A 19,503-nucleotide genomic window follows, 5' to 3' on the forward strand; every position below is an offset into this window, starting at 1 on the left:
ACATAGAGAAAATGAAGAAGTTCAATAAACATTGCCGCAGACGACTTAGCATTAAGTCGTCCAGAAGACTTAAAGGTAAGTCGTCTAAAGAGGTCACTTTTGCAATTGAAAATTAAAAGGGACGACTTAATTCTAAGTCGTCCGGCTTTGTTTGTTAAAAAAAAAACTTCAGACGACTTATATATAAGTCGTCTACGAGAAACGGGCTAGTTTTGCATTTGACCGAATCGTGTCAGATCTTTGACTATTTCTGGACGACTTATAATTCAGTCGTCTCTGGGAAAGTTAAAATTTCAATATTTTATGAAAACTTGACGACTTACGTGTAAGTCGTCCTAGGTTAGTTTTGTAATTGAAAAATAAAACTTGAAATTTAACTTTCTCCAGACGACTTAGATGAAAGTCGTCCAGCTAAACGACTTAATTTAAGGTCGTCCGGGATAAGCAAGGTTTGACCAGAAAATTGGGAAAAATTCTGGACGACTTTGCTTTCCCCGGATGACTTTAAATTAAGTCTTCTGGAGGGACGACTTTATATTAAGTCGTCTGGTTAAAGTTAAATTATGAAGTTTTATTTTTCAATTACAAAACTAACCTAGGACGACTTACACGTAAGTCGTCAAGTTTTCATAAAATATTGAAATTTTAACTTTCCCAGAGACGACTGAATTATAAGTCGTCCAGAAATAGTCAAAGATCTGACACGATTCGGTCAAATGCAAAACTAGCTCGTTTCTCGTAGACGACTTATATATAAGTCGTCTGGAGTGTTTTTTTTTAACAAACAAAGCTGGATGACTTAATTTAAGTCGTCCGTTTGACCAGAAGACTCATCAGTATGTCTTCTACATACAGATGACTTACTAGTAAGTCTTCTACGCGAACAGAACTTGAAAAAAAATTCAAATTCGTACCTTAAACTAGGTGAGATGACTTCGTTTGCACACAGGGTCTTCTCCAACCACCCAGAACCTCAAACGAAAGCAACCGTAAGTCAAAACGAAAGAAATATGGCTCTGTCAACCATAGCCCATATTTTGAATCAAAAGCTTGAGTTTTTTGGATGAATATTGAGAGAAAGTGAAAGAAATATTGTTTTTAGTTCATAACAATTGAAATAGAGAGAGTGTAAAGAGATTTACGTGCATTAAAGGGCATTAAAAGCTCCAAACAGTTCGTACAAAGTTGTTGCCACTATTCATTGCAGTGGCAATATTGTAAATACTTGAAGAAGATGAGGTTGAGACAGTAAAGAAGCCATTTTCGAAAAAAAAAAATGTTAATGGCATTTTCGTAGATAAAATGCAGGTGTGGGGTTAAAATCTCAAAAAAAAAAGGAATCAAAAGAAAATGTTAGTTTTCTGTTTGACTTCAAGTTTTGAGTCACTATTGCAAAAAGCCCTAGAAACAAGTAAAAACCGTGTCTTACTCGTTTTCTTGTATACCAAGAAAAGCAACGGAAAGCCTTAATTTAATGGTAGCAGCTAAGCATCCCACACATCAACAGATACTCATTATTATCAGATCAAATTAAACTAATGTTTACTCGAAGCTTTTACAAATAAACAATGAACAAGAACACATGAAAATTCAAGCATAAGACAAGTTTACAGAACCTGAAAAGGTTATGTGGTAGCCGTACCAATGAACTGAAACACTGGTCCTATCACCCACAGTGTCTTAAAATTTACATTGGCTTGTTGTTGAGAAACGACTGGAAAAGAAGGAAGCCTCGACGTGGTCGGTGAAGAGGCACTTCATGCCCTGCTCCATGGATTGTCACTAGAGTCAGTCCTTTGTAAACTTGGCTCCACCCACCAACCTGTTGTTACACATTTAAAAGTTAACTAACTCCACAAAGAACTAAAAGCTCTGTTTTGGTTGTGTTGCTTCTTCTACCTGTCCATTGTCGTACCAAGGGTACCATTTGGAGACTGGTTGTAACTTGAGGGCTCTAATGGAGTATCTAGTTCCAGTTATTGGAACCACTGAGTCAGTATCTCCACTGCATTTAAGATTAATGCAACAAGATATCATCATCATAGTACCAAACATAGATGGATACAAAGACAGTTGATAGAAATGAGAATTAGATATACCTGAAAACCCATATCCTGAGGCCTGCACCGATGAGCTCCTTGTAGATAGGAAGCATAGAGAGAGGAGAATCCGCCCATTTTTCTCCAACAATGTCACTAAAACACCACAAACTATGTCACTGAAAAACAAGAGAAATTATACTAAAATTTGTAATTCATTTACCTGCATGTTTTCCATGGATAAGCAAGTCCGGTTGTATTAGCATGCATAGCCTTTTGAACCTCTGGAGAGTTGAAATACATGCCAGAGTATCTCTCTGTGCATGGGTCATATGCTCTCCATATCCATGGCTGAGTCAAAACACTAAAAGATTAGCAAGATTATTAATTTGTTGAATCCACAAGCCTATAGGCTATAGAGTGTGCCTTGGTAAACTAACTTGAACTTAGAGAAGCAACCATATAGCAAATCAATAGTTCAATAATAAAACAAACAAGTAGGAGAAAGATAATCTGAAATTTTATACAGTCCATTCTACATTTTGTATCTAGCAAGAGGCATATACTATAATCAGGCTAACATATAAAATGGGCATTGATGAAAAAAAGAAAAAACTCACATGACGAACCCTCAAGAAGCGTGACCTAAGAGCCGCAGCTTCCTTCTTACAAGTGACAGTGTAAATGCTATAAGGATCAATATCTCCTTGCTCCTTGTCCGCAGCTTCAATGGCCTCGCTGCATTCAGGGGAAGGATGCTCGGAGGATACAAACTCACAAGTTATCCTTAAGTTGTGGTAAGTGAGATCAGATATCAACCCATGAGTCCACCAGTATTCAAACAATCCCACAAAGTCATGGTAGTCATCAGTCACAGCATTCCCCACCTAAAACATAAATAAATCCATGGGTGGTCCTGAGCAAAGCCAAGTGAAACATATGCATATAGCCTCCAAATTTGTAAGAAATTCTTTTTTATAAAAACCTTTACTAAATTTTTTATAGCCCCTGAAATCTCAGGACCGGCTTAAACCACACACACATACAAACAAAAGAGGTTTCTTACAATGAAGCCTTTGAAGTTGATTGCTGGATTGTTTTTCCGGTGAACAATCTGTGACAACTGAGGAACATAGTGACCAGCATAGCTTTCTCCAGCAATGTAGAACTCTCTGTGTTTGTACTGTGGAAACCTCTCGAACCATTTCACAAGAAACACATACGCATCTTCAGCTGCATGCAACAACATTACACAAAATGTTGTAAGATGAGGTAATGATGAATGCGTCAAAGAGTCAAGAGGTTTATATACCTGTTCTCTGATCTCCAGCAGTGTACAAGTCAGAGGTAGTATTCGAATACGAGAAACCAACACCAGCTGGTGATTCAAGAAACAGCAAGTTCGCCACTGAGGAAAGAAGAAACAGAGGAATCTTAAGAGTATGAACTCAAATAAAGAAAAACAGAACTCATTTACATAATATTAAAAGGAACTCAATATAAATGGAGACAGAGAGAGGTTATTACATTTGTTCCAAGCGTAGGGATTGTGGTAAAGTGTTTTGCCATCAGGGTTGATCCTAAAAGGACCGATCTCTTCAGCAGCGCCGAAAGCTAAGGAGGAGCAGCCAGGGCCACCGTTGAGCCAGAGGACAAGTGGTTTTGACTCGGGGTGATCACTTGACTCGGTGAGCCAGTAGAAGAGCGCTCTACCAGCTGACTCGTTGACCGTGACGTAGCCAGAGTAGTGTGAGAAGGAGACATCGTTCGGCTCGCCGGGTAGGTGAGAGATTCGGTCGTTTTCTTGCGCGTCTCTGCAAGAAGAGGAGAAAGGGAGAAGAACGAAGAGGAAGACGACAAGGAGTCGTGGAGACATGGTAAGATGATAGGGTGAAGATCTCAATGTTTTTTTCGTTACAAAATCATTGTAGTTGGTGAGTGAGTGATGATGAATAATAGAGATGAGCGGTTATTTTGTGTATTTGTTACTGCATTGACTTTTTTGATGTAACTCCTCACGATGACTTTGCCAATGCCATGTTCTGTATCATCAGATCAGCCGATTCCTATCTTCATCAAAATTTATTTGTTGTTAATTAGACTTGGACATTTGGATATTCAATTCGTTTCAGATTGGTTCCTTTATATATCAAGAATTCGGATAAGATATCAGATAATTTGATAAGATTACGCAATTAATCTATATAATAATATCAGATAATTCGAATTGTTTCATATATTTAAAATAAAATTATATAAATAATTTAAAATAGTTTTGGGTATTTTTATAAAGTTTATAAACTATATTGTAAATATTCAATTATTTTAAATTTAATATCACTATTTTTAAATATAAAACTATGTTTTGTATATTTTAGATATTTAAACGGTTTTCGGTTGAATTTAGATATTTCGCATGATTTTATATAAATTGTGCTGAATATTTATGATCATTTGATTCGGGAGAAATTACATATGTCTATTGTTGCCAATGCCATGTGACAGAAGAAAAAAAAAAAAGAAAAGTAAAACAAAGAGTCGAACCCGTTACCCAAACTTCTAAATTGAGTAAAGCTTGCCACTAGACCCTACCAGAAAATATACTTGAACGGCACAGAGTAATAATTAACAAAGCGGAAACTAATCTAAAACCCTACAAGATTCATTTGGGAGAGAGCTGACCTGAGAGTCGTGCAACCGAGCAAGAGAAACAGCGACTATGGGAAGATCAGCTCTGATTCACTTGATTCGCTCTCAGTCTCGCCGTCTCTCTTCCTCCTCCTCATCCTCCTTCACTTCAGGTTCAACTTACTCTCATAGAGTAGAAATGGCTTCTATGGGTTCTGTTTCCGATTGCTAAAACCGCTCTCGTGATTCTGTTTGCCCTTTTCGATTTCACGCGTAAAGCACTTTGCTTTATCTGACCTTATCACCATTAAGGTTTGATTGAAATTTGACTTGATGATTATCAACCATTGCTTCATTTGAATGTGGAAATGGCATTAGAGTATTTTGAGTCTTATCAGTTGTTAAGGCAAAACATAGTGTGGGTTCAATGCTTTTGATATAATATCTTGCTGTGGTTCTGTCTTTTTTATATGTCAAAACTGTTTATAAGATCAGATCTTGTCTAGATCTTGGTAGTTGTCCTAATCACAGATTCATCGAGCATCAGAAATCTTATGTCTTTGTCAGGATATGGCCGGTCAGTAGCAGGGACATGGTCACCATCACCACCATCATCATCAGTGATCTCTAAGGTCAGATTCCCAGAGGCACAATCTCTATACCAGAGAAGCTGGGCATCATCTAGAGCCGCCCAAGATGATGATGATGAGCACAAGATCAGCATCGGACCACTAGACAAGAACGATGGAGGAGTGATTTACTACGGCCCAATCTCATCAACCATAAAGAAAGTCAAACTCCTCTCTCTCTCCACTTGCTGCCTCTCCGTCTCTCTCGGCCCAGTCATCACCTTCATGACCTCCCCCGGACTCAACGTGATCATGAAAGGCGCGGTTGCCTCCACCGTGATCTTCCTCAGCGCTTCCACGACCGCTGCTCTCCACTGGTTCGTGAGCCCTTACGTTCACAAGCTCAGGTGGCAGCCTGGTTCGGATACCTTTGAGGTGGAGATGATGACTTGGCTTGCTACGTTTGCACCGAAGACGCTGAAGTTTTCGGATATACGTTATCCGGACACGCAGAGGCCGTTTGTGAGCTTTAAGGCGGAAGGGGAGTACTACTTTGTGGATGCGGAGAGGTGCACAAACAAGGCGTTGTTGGCTAGGCTTACTCCTCCTAAGGATGCACAAGACTCTGCTTTCAAGAATTTGTGATCCAGATTCCATTTTCCTTTATCATACTCTATGAATCTTTTTTTGTGTGGATTATTGTTGAGTTTGTAACTCTTATGGATCACTGGACTACCCGAGAATGCAAATAATAAAAGAGTTTAAGAATGCAATTGCTAAGTAAGTTCTTTTGGTGTAGATTAACGGTTAACACTCGAGTGGTTTATTTTATATCCAAAATTAAGAAATTATATGAAGGAGGTTTAAAGCCTACCATGACCAAAAGGGAAGCTGCTCTCGTTTTCTTGGCATCAGGTGCATAATAATTTCCGTGATCAATATCCTTGCATTAAGCATTAGTTCAATTCAGGAATGGTTACATTGTCTCAAAACACTGAGAGTGTTGCGGAGGAGAAGGTGGAGGAAGCACACAGGAAAGTGATGGTTGCAAACCATCCAGATGCAGGAGGAAGCACACAGGAAAGTGATATTTTAAATCAATTACACTACACTAGAATCATCTCTGTCTAAGTGAAAACCAGACAAGGCTTTTGTTGTGGTCTCTTTGTAACAGTAAAAGGACTCGAATCTTTACTTTTCTTTCGGTTTGTCAGTAAGAGAAAACAACATAACGAAAAGCTCAAGCAGGAGGGTGGTTTTGTCTTTTCAGTAATGGGAACAAAGTCCACGTGTCATGAGGCTCCATCGCCTTCTTACGTCAGCCTCTATCCATTCATTCCCCTCCTTCCTCCACAAAATTAATTTTTTATCCTTTTCTGTAACTTTTTTTTCCTGTAAATTAGCTACAGTCTAACTTTTCTGTGATAAGGAAAAAAATCATTTCAGCTCCTTTAATCTTATTTAATTATTATTTTTACTAGAGGTTTCGTCCGCGCTACGCGCGGAAAAATGTTCGAGTCTTAATAAGTTTGAGATTGGATATCTGGTGATTAGATGTAAATCATGTCTATTAACAAAAGTCTGCGAGCAATCTCATGTATATATAATTATATATATAACTAATAAGTCAATATGTGACAAAAAAAAAAACAAACTAATAAGTCAATAATTTTTTTGACTATGATGTCCTATAAATATAAATTACATATAAGCATATAAAAAGTCTATTGCTATATTTCTCTGTAAATCTATAAAAATAAGTGTTGTTACGATATTAGGGGTAAAATACTAACCTAATTGTTTGCTAATTTGACTGGTAGAATAGCCCTCTTATATGCACTCAAGCTGGGTTCGAACTCTTATATAATGATTTTTTGGTTTTGGTTTTTTTTTTGGCTTCTGCTGACCTCCAGGAATAGGAAATGTGTTTATGTAATACTAATTTTGAATACATTATCGGTTTAAAACTGACTTATAGAAACCTGTCTAACATGTACATAGTTGTACATATTTTTTTTTAATTTTTTTGTTTTTTTTCAAAATAATTAGCTAAAAGTTATGAAAAATATACTAACACATTTTCATATGATCAATATTCCTTTAAAGGTATTTATTCAATTTTTGGATTATATCATTTATTTTTTCCATATAGCACTGGAAAATTTTGAGTTAGTTATTTTTTAAAATAAAATGTTCTGATTGTAAAAATATTAATTCATATATTGTCCACATGTATATTGTTCTATACTACTAAAGTTTAAGTATTGTTGTTTTTTTATTTATATCATATTAAATTTTTTGAATAATATGGTTAAATTTTTAATAATTATTAAAGAATAGATCAGTAACCCTCACTCCATGTATATAAATATTCCATAAATATAAATATTCGGATGACTAATTAAAAAGATTTAATTTTTTTTTAAATATGTAAGACGTACTTCAATTTCATTAGATCGGCATGCAATGCAGGTTTGTACTTTTGTTTGATTTAGGACATATAAGTGAGCGCAACAGTATATAATCTTCATATTTGTCATGTTTTGTGATCACAAGCTTATTTTTTTGTTGAGATCTAGATGCTTAATTATGATGCAACAAAATAAGTCTGGGTTGTGTGTCTGCTTTAGACTATATAAAGCTATGTGAAAGATTCTTTAAAATATTCTGAAATGAAAAATTAGTATCCAAACTGTGAATACAGATTCATGCCTATGGATCCACGCCCCTAACCATTCCTCATATCCTGTTACTAATCCTGATTCTGCATCTGAAGCCACTGATGTGCTTAATGTAGTAAGGAGACGACTCAGCACCTATAAACTAAGCTAATCCCTACTAACTATTAAAAAGTTCAAAATAAGATAAGTAAACTGGCTTAAGAGATCGTAAAAACCATAAAATGAAAATTGTATTCAAGGAACTTAAACATAAAAGACAAAAGTCTGAAAGTTGAAATGAAAAAAACGCAAAGTCATTCAGAAAGCATAAAACATAACTCGAACTGCAGCAAAAACAATCACTGCGTATGAGGAGAGCTTGAAGCTATATCAGCCACTCTTGCACCGCTTGGCCTCATCTGCCTCAAGAATCTCAGCTGCTTTTCTAGCCCTATCACCCGCAGAGTTTCCAAAGCCACTGGAAGCACCAGGTTCCTCGGATGTTGCTGGAAGAGCAACTGCCAGTGGGAGTATCTTCGTTACAGTTATGGTCTGAGTCTTGCCTGAGAAATTGTGATCCGAGACTTTGACGATGAATTTGCGAGTCTGGCCTATCGTGTCAAGTAAAGCTTGCGGGATCGGCACACAATGATCAGCTCCAACTCCTTCATTAGACTAATAACCAAGCAATATGTACGTTAGGTCAACTAATACTGCCTTTCGGAATCCATGAATAGGCGATGGTCAGCAGTAACACAAATATGTATATGATGTATAATCAGGTAGGAAATTACCTCAAAATAAGTAGCAACCAATTCTGCAGCATGTTTCCCACTCAGCTCCTTGCCAGCATCGCCAAGAATGACAAAAACTGCTTGCTCACTCTTATCATAAACTGATATCTTTGTGAGGTACCTACAAGAAATCAAGATTAGCTATCAGCGCTGATAAAACATAGTTCAACTATGATCACAACACTTACTGAGGAACGCCTGTGATCTCAGTCTTCCAACACTTCTTATTGTTGCAAATCATAGAGGTATGACCTTTGAAAGCCTTGCTATTACATCCACCGCAAGAAATGTAATACCAAGGAGAACCCCGGACAACATCATCTATTGTTGCCGTGCATTCAAACCAAGCGACCTTCATCGTGGAAATTAAAATAAACCTCATTAGTTCCCATGCACATGCAAACGTATTTAAAAACATTAAAAAAATAAAAAAATATTGTACCTTTGAAGTTTCTTGCTTGATGTAGGTGAATAGCTCCTCAAGAGTCACTGCCTCCGGCTTAGTGACAACCTCAGCAGCAACACTATTAGCAATTTCTGCGTTAGAATTCAACCTGATGCAAATAAGCCGTAAGTATGTTAAATAATAAGCTGCACGAAATGTCACATCAACAGATGAATGATAATAACTGCATACACAAATCCCTACCATTCGAGATAGTCCTTGCTAGGCTGGACGTCGGAATCCATGAACACTCGAGATGAGGACATAGAAGTGATAGCAAGGGTTCCTGTTAATAACATATGAGTGAATGTGATTAACCGTAACATACTATATGATTGCTCACCTAACAATTAAAGTTTACTTAAGGTAGTTTTATAGAATTTCTCTAAGGTCTGAATAGGAACATGATGTTTTAAAGTGGAATGCTAACCTCCAAGATGCTTAGGATTCACTGTGGTGACCAGAAGAACGCTTGGAGTCCCTCCATACGATTTGAATTTCTGGCAGAAGTCGGATGCAGCCTGGTCCCATAGATAGAGCTTCATCACTGGTCCGCTACATAAGACAAAAATATTTGTTAACAATAACACAAAACGAAAGAGGCTAAGGTTGGAGAAACATACTCAAGTGCCTGAACATGAACACACAGATGCCGTTTCTCTGCTATATCAGCTTCGTCAAGAACCATGTGTTCAGAGATAGTTTGCCCATTCACCAGCTTCATGTGGCCAACATAGTCTGAGATACCAAAATATAAACCGTATACATCAATCTTATACTATAGTAATATAACAAACCCGTCTATAATTATACTCTCATAATTTAACAAACGTATCTATAAGATCAATTATACTCTCATAATTTAACAAACGTATCTATAAGATCATCATCAGTAGCTCAAATATAAAAGGTAATCTAAATAGTTCAACATGGCTTACCATAAAGATCACCCTTGGAGTCACAGTTGGCCCTAAACTCATCGTAGCTGTGGAACCTGAACCTATCTACTGGAAAGAGAACCGGAGGATTCTCAAAGACCGACAAAGAAGAATTCCAAGAGAATGAAACGGTGGCGCTATGATCAGCAACCCGATACTGAATTTTGCTTCTGGATCCGAAAAAGTTGGTCAACTTATAGACGGAACCAGCTGAGAGATCAAATGTTCCTACACGACCAGCCGGAACAAAACCCTGAATAACAGTTCCCTGTCGATAAATCCAAATCATTAATTAATTAATACACTATCTCAGTCGTGCAAAACCAAACAAAATAAGTAAAAAATTGGAAACAAACCTCTTCGTCGATAAGGAGCATCTCTTGACCAATGAGAATTTTGGTATTTGGATTTCGAGCCTCCCATAAGTGAATCAGCCGGAACCTCAACTCGGCCTCCTGTGGGCCCAGCGAAACATCCCTGAACAACATCACTTGGTCGCGATGAGCGGATGAGAGACCGGTGGTAGCTTCAGGGTTCATCGGGTTGGCGGTTCCAACAGACGCATGCGCGCTAGGAGTCATCGCAGTCGCAGAGGAAGCAATAGACTTTCCGTTTGGCTTAGCAGACGCAGAGGAGACGACAATAGACTTTCCGTTTGGCTTAGCAGACGCAGAGGAGACGACGGTCTTCTTGCCGGACGTGCGTTCGGTGGAGGATGAAGAGTTACGGGTAGGCTCCATCGGGATGAGTATTTGAGAGAATCGTAACAGCTTTGATGGAGGCATGAGATCGGAGAAGAGATTTATAAATAGTAAAACAGAGAAGAAGACGAAAAGAATCCATTAAATGGGTTAAAGCAAGATTTGATTAGAGAAGTTAATGGTGAGGAGGTTTGATTACAAAAGCTAGTGGTGAAGTTACTCGTCGATTCGGATTTGGAGAGGTGAGAAACGGCAGAGATAGAAGTGGAAAGGAAGGTGACGACGCAATTGAGGCTACGACATACGACGCCTAACTCATCAACCACCCATGGGCCATCGCCTACAGAAAAACAGGCCTAATACACATAAGCCCAAACCATTAAAATCAACAAATAAAACGGGCCGAAAATACGAACCCAAACCATTGTAACCTCGTAATGACGTGGCCGTTTTGTGTAATATGACTGGTTGAATATATCATCCGACGTGGACACCTCCATAGAGCCTTATATGCTGCTTTTAGTATAGTTTTGATGAGTCTAATCTTAATTTTGAACTGCTAAAAAAATGTCTAAAACTGGGTTATATAATAAGAGAAACACGATCATGATTCTATCCACTACGTTCAAAAATATATAATAATAAATATCTCTCTCTAATAAATATCCACGTCTTTATCTTCTTCTAATTTCATTTTTAGATTTTCTTCTTCAGTAAAAGAAAAAACAAAACAACAAAGAAGAAAGGGTCATCATCGTTTCATGGTTGCCTCTTCTCCTTCTCACTCCCCCACCATATCTGCTCTCTTCTCTCTCAGCTTCACCCTTCCCTTAAAAGCTCCCACTTTTTACTCCATTTTCGATTTCCTTCATATTCTCCCTCAGCTTTCGCTTAACCCTCAGATTAATATCCGAACCGAATCTGAACAATCTCTCTCCCTCGATTTCGCGGTTTTAGGGTTCCTATCTTCCTAGTTCCTTTGATTCGTCGATTTTGCTTCTAGGGTTTACTAGTTCGTCTTCAAGATTCGATTTTGCCATTGAATGGTGCAATGGTGTCAGCGAACGACCCTATCGAGACGATATTCAATTCGATCCAAGTCGTTAAAGACGCTCTCCTCCCCATCGAGCTAGGCGTCAAAAAGGCGGCGAGAGACATCGAGAGCTGCTGGGTGAGCAAAGAGAAGGACTTTCGTTTGGGAAGAAACAGGAAGAAGCGAGTGTGTGATAGTGTTCAGTGTTTTGTTAGTGAAGAGAGGAAGAAAGGTTTGTCCTTTAAGTTCCCTGTGAAGAAGAAAGACAAGTCATTGGATGATGAGGATTCTTGTACGAATTGCTTCAAGTTTGCTATGACTTGGTCTTTGTTGGTGAGTGGCTTTGTCCATGCTTTTCCTGTTCCTTTTAAGATAGGCAAGAAGAGGATTCATGATGAGAACAGCCTTAAGCTTAAACCAAAGGCTAAAGAGATGAGGAAGAGCCAGTCAGCTAAATCTTTAGAAAAGGAAGGGAACAGTTTCACGATTGAATGCGCTATTGGGTTTGTTGTTGAAATGTTGGCTCATAATCTCCAGAAGCTGGACCAGTTCATCCAGGACAGTTCACAGAGTGAAGATAGTCCACTTATCTTTAACATATGGGATGCTAGGAAACTCGATGTGAATGGATTCCTTGGGAACTTGATGTTTGCAAGAGTTGGAGATGTGGCGTCTGGTATAGTTGGCCTGACATCTCCTATGAGTGAAGATGGTGATGAAAGTAACGTTAGTAAGGAGGAAAGTGTAGTTGATTCTCCACAGAGCTTGGCTAGTGGACTACTGAGTATACCTTTGTCGAACGTAGAGCGTTTGAAATCCACACTGTCCACGATTTCATTGACTGAGCTTATTGAGCTTTTACCGCAACTAGGACGACCTTCAGGAGACCATCCGGACAAGAAGAAACTAATCTCTGTTCAGGATTTTTTCAGATACACCGAGTCTGAAGGTATGCATCGTCAGTTCTAGATCATTAGTTGTTTACGTCCTGTGCTACTATTATTGTATAACTCTATGTGGCTTTCAGGCAGGAGGTTCTTTGAAGAACTAGATAGAGATGGTGATGGTAAAGTAACATTGGAAGATCTGGAAATTGCAATGAGGAGAAGAAAATTGCCCAGAAGATACGCCAAGGAGTTTATGAGACGAGCGAGGAGTCATCTTTTCTCAAAATCATTCGGTTGGAAGCAGTTTTTGTCATTGATGGAACAGAAGGAGCCAACCATCCTCCGCGCCTACACTTCTCTCTGTTTGACAAAGTCTGGTACTCTTCAGAAGAGTGAGATATTGGCATCACTAGATAACGCTGGACTTCCTGCTAACGAAGAGAACGCTATAGCCATGATGAGGTTCTTGAAAGTTGACACCGAAGAGTCTATCTCGTATGGACATTTTCGTAACTTCATGGTTTTGCTGCCGTATGAGCGGTTACAGGATGATCCTCGGTGAGTATAAGTCTTTGTTGTAGAATACTTTTAAACGTTTTAATTTTTGCTGTCCTGCTGATGATGATTTTGCTCGTGTAGTAACATCTGGTTTGAAGCTGCGACAGTTGTTGCTGTTGCACCTCCCGTGGCCCTACCTGCTGGAGATGTTCTGAAATCTGCATTAGCGGGAGGACTTGCCTCTGCTCTCTCCACTTCCCTATTGCATCCCATTGACACAATCAAGGTGAGTCCTCTTGTTGTAGCCCTTGCAGATGATTAATATGCTTGATATCTGCTTGTACCCTTCTACATTGATGGATTCGTTATGCATTTTCGTTACTAGACACGCGTGCAAGCATCAACCTTATCATTTCCTGAAGTAATAGCAAAGCTTCCAGAGATTGGTGTCCGGGGAGTGTATAAGGGTTCTATTCCAGCAATTCTTGGACAATTTTCAAGGTCTTTTTCCAAATCAAATATTATTTTGGCTTCTGTTTGTTAATTTTCATTTTCAGTGTGGCTTAATCTCTTCCGTTGTTGTAGCCATGGCCTGCGGACAGGAATATTCGAAGCAAGTAAACTTGTGTTGATCAATTTTGCTCCCAATCTCCCAGAAATTCAGGTGATGGTCACACTGTACTCATTGTTTGGGTCATTATGGTTTTATATAGATATTGCATTACTGAAGGAGTTAGTCTTAGTTTCCTTACACAACTCAGCATTGCTTTTGTCCTCTGTAGTGATATAGCTTCTACTAAGTGAACCTTATTCTAGACGCATCCTGCAAAAATCCAATATCAAGGCTATGTTATTGCTATACGTAGCTTCTTTAATGCGTCTTCATAGTGTGCTACTTATGTAAAATTTATGGCGCTACGAGGTCTCTTAAATCTAAATTTTGCTTGGTTTGATAAAGTTGCATCATCTGCATTTGTGCTTTCTGATCTTTCTACTTTGCGCTCAGTGAGTAATGTTGGGCATTTGATGCAGATTCAATCGATTGCGTCATTCTGCAGCACGCTATTAGGCACGGCTGTGCGGATTCCATGTGAAGTGCTGAAGCAACGGTTACAGGCAGGCATGTTCAACAACGTAGGGGAAGCCATTGTAGGGACGTGGAAGCAAGACGGTCCAGGAGGGTTTTTCCGTGGGACAGGCGCAACTCTTTGCCGTGAAGTCCCACTATACGTTGTCGGCATGGGACTGTATGCAGAGTCCAAAAAGGTAACAAAGACCGAGATAATCAAAAGGGTCAGTTAAGACTGTTAAAAAACCGAGATGATAAGATTGACTTGGGGTTTTGCAGATGGTGGCACAAGCGCTGGGAAGAGAACTAGAGGCATGGGAGACTATAGCGGTTGGGGCGGTGTCAGGAGGTGTAGCAGCAGTTGTAACAACGCCGTTCGATGTGATGAAGACGAGGATGATGACTGCAACACCAGGGAGACCGATCTCAATGTCAATGGTTTTTTTCTCGGTTCTGCGTCACGAAGGACCGCTTGGTTTGTTCAAAGGAGCGGTACCGAGGTTCTTCTGGGTGGCTCCTCTCGGTGCAATGAACTTTGCTGGATATGAACTAGCCAAGAAAGCTATGCAGAAGAACGAGGAAGATCAGCTTGGTCAGAAGAAGCTTTGCTAATGGTTTTTTTCACTTTGCTTTGCTGCTACAAAGTTTTTTTTTGGGGGGGGGGGGCAGCTTGAGCTTTGGAGGAGACTACTCTTTGTTAAATGCTACTACTTTTGCAAATTTTGACCCCCAAAAAAAGTTGATTGTTTTGTTGTGTATGAAAGACAATTTTCATCTTATTAAATTACAAAACTTTCGTTTGAAATTTTTTAAAATTTTGTTTTGGTCCAATGCATGACGCAATTTTTTTTTTTTTCTAGATTCTATTATTTTATTTTTAAAAATTCAAGATTGGTGAGAGGGATGAGGTCCAATGCATGTCAAAAATTGAAATTTTCAAGATTTTATTATTTTCTTAAATATTAATATATAAGCTTATAAATAGACATGGACTATAGCAAGCGTCACACCACCACCGTAAAACTTAGTTAAAAAAAAAGAGGTCCAATGCATGTCAAAAATTGAAATTTTCAAGATTTTATTATTTTCTTAAATATTAATATATAAGCTTATAAATAGACATGGACTATAGCAAGCGTCACACCACCACCGTAAAACTTAGTTAAAAAAAAAAGAGGTCCAATGCATGTCAAAAATTGAATTTTTCAAGATTTTATTATTTTCTTAAATATTAATATATAAGCTTATAAATAGACATGGACTATAGCAAGCGTCACACCACCACCGTAAAACTTAGTTAAAAAAAAAATGAATAGAGGTCATTTTCCTTTTGTAAACTCCTCCTCTTCTTCTTCTGAGTCATCTGATGAATTTGATGAGTGGTTAGAATATGAGAATGAAGCAATGGAGATTGAAGAACAAATTGCAATCAACATGATAGCAAGAAATAACTATGTAATTCACCAGCTCCTCCTCATCCAACAAAGCGATCAGGTAAGTTTATAATAATTATTATTATTTTTTTTTCATTTTAACCCCATAGTATTTAAAATTGGACAAGAAAGTCCCCAATCGAGTGAACAAGAAAACTCGCATCTTATAATAATCCCCTTCTCTGTGGGTCTTCTTGTGGTGAGAGAACTAGGAGGCAGAAATGGCGGAATCTCCTGTGCATGTGAACCTGGTCCCGATCGAAGCTACATCCGAAAGCTTCGCAGATTATGGTCAAGTCATCGAAGCCTCCTCAGATGGTGATCTCTTCGGTCCTAACGACGCTCAGTTAGATCTCTCCAGAGGAACCCCACGGTACTCTCTCTCCGATCTCTATCGTATCAATCTGTGTTCGGCTACAAGTAAAGACAAGACAATTAGCTAGTTAGCTGTCTAGTTTCAGTTTGTGTCTTTTTTGTTTTAGTAATAAAGAGTTTTTTATTACTCTCTCTCTCTTAGTTTCTATATCATGCGGCTCGAAGGTCGATCCTTTGGCTTCTCAACGATCACGCACCACGCGAACGTGACGCAGTGTTTGGGATCTGTAGGAGGTCACGTTTGGTATCTCGGCGTAGCGAAGCCATCTCTTATTGAAGATGTTGGTGGAGAAAGAGGAACAAGAGTTGTAGAGTCAGGGTCCGATGGTCACTTGTACGCGCCTCCTACGGTTGAAGAAGTGCGAGTCTTCAGGTTTTCAGGACCGAAGTTTGTTAAGCTGAACCGTGGTACGTGGCATGATGGGCCGTTCTTCAGTGACAGCTCCATGGACTTCTACAACCTTGAGCTGAGCAACACAAATGTGAGGTGTTTTTGGTGTTTAAAAATTATGTGAATTAAGTGATTTTGGTGTTTTGATATTGGTTGGTGTGTTGTGTCACAGGAGATGGATCACACGAGACATAGTTTCAAGAAGAAGAATGGGGTCATCTTCCGGTTTGAGGATAGCACATCATCCTAAAGTCAAAAATCCTATAAGATGATCAGTGTGGTTCTGTTTTCATGTCTTTATAAGCAAATAAAATGAGAAACGTTTTTCTTGTTGTATTCAATGTGCCAACACTGTCTGTGTACAAATTGGTTCATCTATTGACTCACTATCCAAAAAATCCCACCACAGATTCTACAGAGATGTGCCATAACAATATAAAAATCTTAAGCAAGAAGAACTCTTCAACCAAACCTAATCCATATCATCGGTCATCGACACCTCAGATGATTGTGCTTTTGTTTCACTTCCAACTCTTCTTCGGTAGAACAGAAGATAGGCCGCTTTGCTTCTGACCACAGATTCGTTCACGGGTGAAACATAACTGTCATTGAAATGATACCACTTGTTGTAATCAATCAACTCCAGGAGCAACAAAACAGTGGCACATAGAAGTTAGATTAAAGGACTCATCAGGCAGCAAAATAGATAGTCATGGATGAGATCAGAATAAAGTCAGTGTAGCGACCTTAGCGTAGGCAGTGTAGTGGCGGACACCACCAGGTCCAATGTAATGGTTGCTCACTGCATACAGCTCATACAAGTACGACTGATCATCATTCTTGTTTTTCACGTACTTGCTCAAGTCTAGATCGTTAATTGGGAAGTTCACAAACGTATCTATCTTCTTCACGAAATATTTGCTCGTCCTGAACCGTTTTAAATGTAACACGAGAATCTCTGGCAGCTTCCAAAGGTCAAGCTTCTTGTTAGCTTTCCTTTTCTCTTTGCACTCCGGACAAAACCTGTGGGTTTAGAAAGAATGGTCAAAAACTTAAAAGTGAATAAGACCAAGCTTATGCAAGTTCAAAGGGACGAGTGAGTGAGTTACTGCTATTAGTTACCACATGTTATTCGGTCCTAGAGGCTCTTCTGCTAAAAAGTTCTCCAAACAAGAAAGAAGAGATATTGACCAAGTACGTGTTGAAGGCAAAGGTAAAGACAAGGACGTGAAGGAGTCATAGGTGTACGTTTGCTGTTTTTCCACAAACTGGACAAACCAGAGTTGACTTGCATTGACCCTTAAAACATATCAAATAAACAAAATCAGACTATAAAAGACTTAATCTTCCAGAAACGGTAAGATGATACTTACTTGGCAGACGTCAGAGACTTCATGCAGCCTAGCTAATAAGGAAATGAGCAGTTCCTGAAAGCAAACAATTATTATATACATCAGGGGACCAAAAAAAAAAGGATAAATAATTTGCTTTATTATGCACATTTGATAGAGGAAATATAACTAACATGAGAGTCGTGTTGATAGTGACCACTAAACTGTGGAGCAGCTTTATCCAGTTTTGTCTTGAAAAAGCTCGGTGCAACTGCCTTCTTCCTTGAAGACCATAGCTCCTTCAACAGCTCACCAAACGCCTTAGTAAGCTCGCCCTGATGAGTGTAATCTCGCAAGAAGTATTGAAGTATGGAAGGCGTGTGTGCCAAACACTGAAGAGTGCTATTCATATAGCAAGTGTTTCCCAAATTAACCAGTCCTGCTAGGCCTACCTCATCAACTTCAAGAAGAATCTGCACGCAAAGTCATTGAATGTGATTCAAATTTGGCATGAGTGACTATTTGTCTGTAGATAACTTACATCTTGGTCCATGAGAAGACCTGACTCTTCCAGGCTCTCGTTAGATAAAGGATCCAAGAGTTTAACTTTCCTCCTGTTAAAGTAATCCCAGATGCGAGCCTGCTTGCTTAATACATAAATCATCAATGTGAAGCAAAAAAAGAACACAAAATATAGAAATGAATTGACTTTTCAAATACACACACACCTTTTCTAGAGATACACCTGTATTAGCACAAACCTTCACATAAAGCTCCCATATAGAGGCCTAAAAACATCAACAAGTAAGGAAGAGGAACCAAAGTGGAGCCTTACTTTATAGTGTGATCTATGCAAATATATACCTCTTTTGCCAAACGTATATCAGTTACATTGTGAACGTTTCTTGCATCTGACAAAAAAAGGTAGATCAAGGTCATTGGTATTGGAGGACCCACGTTATACCTGAAAAAGATCACACAACATTTTGAGAGGAGACCATGCATGCATGAGCAGAGAAGATAGATAGATAGATAGACTCATGCACCATTCAAGAAGAGTTTTCCAAACTTGGTGAGGAACAAGAACGTAGTCTTCATCTTCAACAAGGTATCTACGAAGTTGTGGATCACCATCACTTGTGGTGTCGTCGATGATGTCACTGTTATCAATCGGTCCAGGCCTAGGAGCTCCTCCTCCTATAGGAGCAATATATTTCTGCCAGCTTGTGTACCACCTGCAAGCAAGTAACTTTTAACTTGTGTACCACGTAAGAAGAGTCCACAAGAATCAAGATTTGAAGAGACCTTTTGGAGATGACGAAGTACGAGTCTCCTTCGTTCAAGCTGGTAGTCAGTTCCGAAACAATACGTTTCTCTTCCCCGGGAGAACGAAAGCGAATGATTGAGTTGAAAGCTGTGGAATTAGGGATCGCCATCTTCGAGAGATGACTAATCAATGAGGATTCCGAGAATAAAAGAAGAACAAGTCTTGATTTGTGTTTACGCGAGAGAAAGAAAGTAAGAGAGAAAACTCTTGAATTTTCAATCATCCTTTTCTTTTAAGTTTTCCCTCTTTTTTTTTTTTGGAACACAACTTACTTCCACTAAATTAAAATGTTCGGTTACAACAGGGGATTAAACATCTTCTTTGATAAAAAGCATTAAACACAAAGATAAAAGAAACCGAAGCAGATAGGTCTTCATACGAAGAT

At 38.8% G+C, this 19,503-nt stretch overlaps 6 protein-coding genes across 9 annotated transcripts; 3 read left to right on the plus strand and 3 right to left on the minus strand.

Moving 5' to 3' along the window:
- Positions 1-1,452: 1,452 nt before the first annotated feature.
- LOC106385001 (serine carboxypeptidase-like 26) lies at positions 1,453-4,150 on the minus strand. 2 transcript variants are annotated; one of them, XM_013824970.3, is made up of 8 exons: positions 3,567-4,150; positions 3,352-3,447; positions 3,106-3,272; positions 2,660-2,926; positions 2,263-2,390; positions 2,100-2,195; positions 1,900-2,005; positions 1,453-1,822 (listed from the first exon to the last, which is right to left on the minus strand). In XM_013824970.3, exons 1-8 carry the CDS (start codon positions 3,913-3,915, stop codon positions 1,688-1,690), a joined length of 1,344 nt encoding a protein of 447 aa, XP_013680424.1. In that variant the 5' UTR covers positions 3,916-4,150; the 3' UTR covers positions 1,453-1,687. The 2 variants fall into 2 exon arrangements, with proteins under 2 accessions (XP_013680424.1, XP_048610993.1); XM_048755036.1 differs by having other exon boundaries at positions 3,106-3,287; positions 3,567-4,046.
- Positions 4,151-4,631: 481 nt separating this feature from the next.
- On the plus strand, positions 4,632-6,020 carry BNAC04G44760D. The gene is made up of 2 exons (XM_013824862.3): positions 4,632-4,840; positions 5,235-6,020. Exons 1-2 carry the CDS (start codon positions 4,759-4,761, stop codon positions 5,879-5,881), a joined length of 729 nt encoding a protein of 242 aa, XP_013680316.1. The 5' UTR covers positions 4,632-4,758; the 3' UTR covers positions 5,882-6,020.
- Positions 6,021-8,110: 2,090 nt separating this feature from the next.
- On the minus strand, positions 8,111-10,388 carry LOC106371913. 2 transcript variants are annotated; one of them, XM_048755039.1, is made up of 8 exons: positions 10,074-10,388; positions 9,759-9,873; positions 9,566-9,690; positions 9,340-9,421; positions 9,133-9,244; positions 8,879-9,042; positions 8,691-8,811; positions 8,111-8,571 (listed from the first exon to the last, which is right to left on the minus strand). In XM_048755039.1, exons 1-8 carry the CDS (start codon positions 10,360-10,362, stop codon positions 8,287-8,289), a joined length of 1,293 nt encoding a protein of 430 aa, XP_048610996.1. In that variant the 5' UTR covers positions 10,363-10,388; the 3' UTR covers positions 8,111-8,286. The 2 variants fall into 2 exon arrangements, with proteins under 2 accessions (XP_048610996.1, XP_048610995.1); XM_048755038.1 differs by having other exon boundaries at positions 8,879-9,244.
- A 1,083-nt stretch (positions 10,389-11,471) lies between these two features.
- Positions 11,472-15,068, plus strand: LOC106384817 (mitochondrial substrate carrier family protein C). The gene is made up of 7 exons (XM_013824757.3): positions 11,472-12,756; positions 12,835-13,252; positions 13,334-13,478; positions 13,578-13,693; positions 13,778-13,856; positions 14,225-14,458; positions 14,541-15,068. The coding sequence occupies exons 1-7, from the start codon at positions 11,826-11,828 to the stop codon at positions 14,871-14,873; spliced, it is 2,256 nt and encodes a 751-aa protein (XP_013680211.1). The 5' UTR covers positions 11,472-11,825; the 3' UTR covers positions 14,874-15,068.
- Positions 15,069-15,272: 204 nt separating this feature from the next.
- On the plus strand, positions 15,273-16,796 carry LOC106394049. Of its 2 annotated transcripts, XM_022701425.2 has the most exons (5): positions 15,273-15,755; positions 15,907-16,067; positions 16,212-16,465; positions 16,510-16,551; positions 16,633-16,796. In XM_022701425.2, exons 1-4 carry the CDS (start codon positions 15,570-15,572, stop codon positions 16,533-16,535), a joined length of 627 nt encoding a protein of 208 aa, XP_022557146.1. In that variant the 5' UTR covers positions 15,273-15,569; the 3' UTR covers positions 16,536-16,551; positions 16,633-16,796. The 2 variants fall into 2 exon arrangements, with proteins under 2 accessions (XP_022557146.1, XP_022557145.1); XM_022701424.2 differs by having other exon boundaries at positions 16,212-16,551.
- Positions 16,797-17,182: 386 nt separating this feature from the next.
- LOC106408557 (ubiquitin carboxyl-terminal hydrolase 9-like) lies at positions 17,183-19,227 on the minus strand. Its single transcript, XM_048756070.1, has 9 exons — positions 19,097-19,227; positions 18,838-19,026; positions 18,656-18,755; positions 18,520-18,579; positions 18,333-18,431; positions 17,986-18,264; positions 17,834-17,887; positions 17,583-17,713; positions 17,183-17,483 (listed from the first exon to the last, which is right to left on the minus strand). Exons 1-9 carry the CDS (start codon positions 19,225-19,227, stop codon positions 17,183-17,185), a joined length of 1,344 nt encoding a protein of 447 aa, XP_048612027.1.
- Positions 19,228-19,503: the final 276 nt, after the last annotated feature.

The sequence above is a fragment of the Brassica napus genome, chromosome C4, assembly GCF_020379485.1.
Source record: "Brassica napus cultivar Da-Ae chromosome C4, Da-Ae, whole genome shotgun sequence".
Taxonomy (NCBI): domain Eukaryota; kingdom Viridiplantae; phylum Streptophyta; class Magnoliopsida; order Brassicales; family Brassicaceae; genus Brassica; species Brassica napus.

What these genes read in the sequence shown, in the direction of transcription:
- LOC106385001 (XM_048755036.1), bottom strand. Translation starts at nt 3,915, where the DNA reads ATGTCTCCACGACTCCTTGTCGTCTTCCTCTTCGTTCTTCTCCCTTTC. An exon ending in TGCTGGAGATCAGAGAACAG is followed by an intron (nt 3,288 to 3,351) that starts GTATATAAACCT and finishes CATTTTGTGTAA; the next exon opens with TGTTGTTGCATGCAGCTGAA. An exon ending in GCTTCTTGAGGGTTCGTCAT is followed by an intron (nt 2,391 to 2,659) that starts GTGAGTTTTTTC and finishes GTTTTGACTCAG; the next exon opens with CCATGGATATGGAGAGCATA.
- BNAC04G44760D (XM_013824862.3), top strand. Translation starts at nt 4,759, where the DNA reads ATGGGAAGATCAGCTCTGATTCACTTGATTCGCTCTCAGTCTCGCCGT. An exon ending in CTCATCCTCCTTCACTTCAG is followed by an intron (nt 4,841 to 5,234) that starts GTTCAACTTACT and finishes TGTCTTTGTCAG; the next exon opens with GATATGGCCGGTCAGTAGCA.
- LOC106371913 (XM_048755038.1), bottom strand. Translation starts at nt 10,362, where the DNA reads ATGATTTGGATTTATCGACAGGGAACTGTTATTCAGGGTTTTGTTCCG. An exon ending in GTTCATGTTCAGGCACTTGA is followed by an intron (nt 9,691 to 9,758) that starts GTATGTTTCTCC and finishes TGTCTTATGTAG; the next exon opens with CGGACCAGTGATGAAGCTCT. An exon ending in GAATCCTAAGCATCTTGGAG is followed by an intron (nt 9,422 to 9,565) that starts GTTAGCATTCCA and finishes TGTTATTAACAG; the next exon opens with GAACCCTTGCTATCACTTCT.
- LOC106384817 (XM_013824757.3), top strand. Translation starts at nt 11,826, where the DNA reads ATGGTGTCAGCGAACGACCCTATCGAGACGATATTCAATTCGATCCAA. An exon ending in CAGATACACCGAGTCTGAAG is followed by an intron (nt 12,757 to 12,834) that starts GTATGCATCGTC and finishes TGTGGCTTTCAG; the next exon opens with GCAGGAGGTTCTTTGAAGAA. An exon ending in ATTCTTGGACAATTTTCAAG is followed by an intron (nt 13,694 to 13,777) that starts GTCTTTTTCCAA and finishes CCGTTGTTGTAG; the next exon opens with CCATGGCCTGCGGACAGGAA.
- LOC106394049 (XM_022701424.2), top strand. Translation starts at nt 15,570, where the DNA reads ATGAATAGAGGTCATTTTCCTTTTGTAAACTCCTCCTCTTCTTCTTCT. An exon ending in CTCTCCAGAGGAACCCCACG is followed by an intron (nt 16,068 to 16,211) that starts GTACTCTCTCTC and finishes TCTCTCTCTTAG; the next exon opens with TTTCTATATCATGCGGCTCG. An exon ending in TTGAGCTGAGCAACACAAAT is followed by an intron (nt 16,552 to 16,632) that starts GTGAGGTGTTTT and finishes GTTGTGTCACAG; the next exon opens with GAGATGGATCACACGAGACA.
- LOC106408557 (XM_048756070.1), bottom strand. Translation starts at nt 19,227, where the DNA reads ATGGCGATCCCTAATTCCACAGCTTTCAACTCAATCATTCGCTTTCGT. An exon ending in TGGAAAACTCTTCTTGAATG is followed by an intron (nt 18,756 to 18,837) that starts GTGCATGAGTCT and finishes GATCTTTTTCAG; the next exon opens with GTATAACGTGGGTCCTCCAA. An exon ending in ACTATCAACACGACTCTCAT is followed by an intron (nt 17,888 to 17,985) that starts GTTAGTTATATT and finishes GTTTGCTTTCAG; the next exon opens with GAACTGCTCATTTCCTTATT.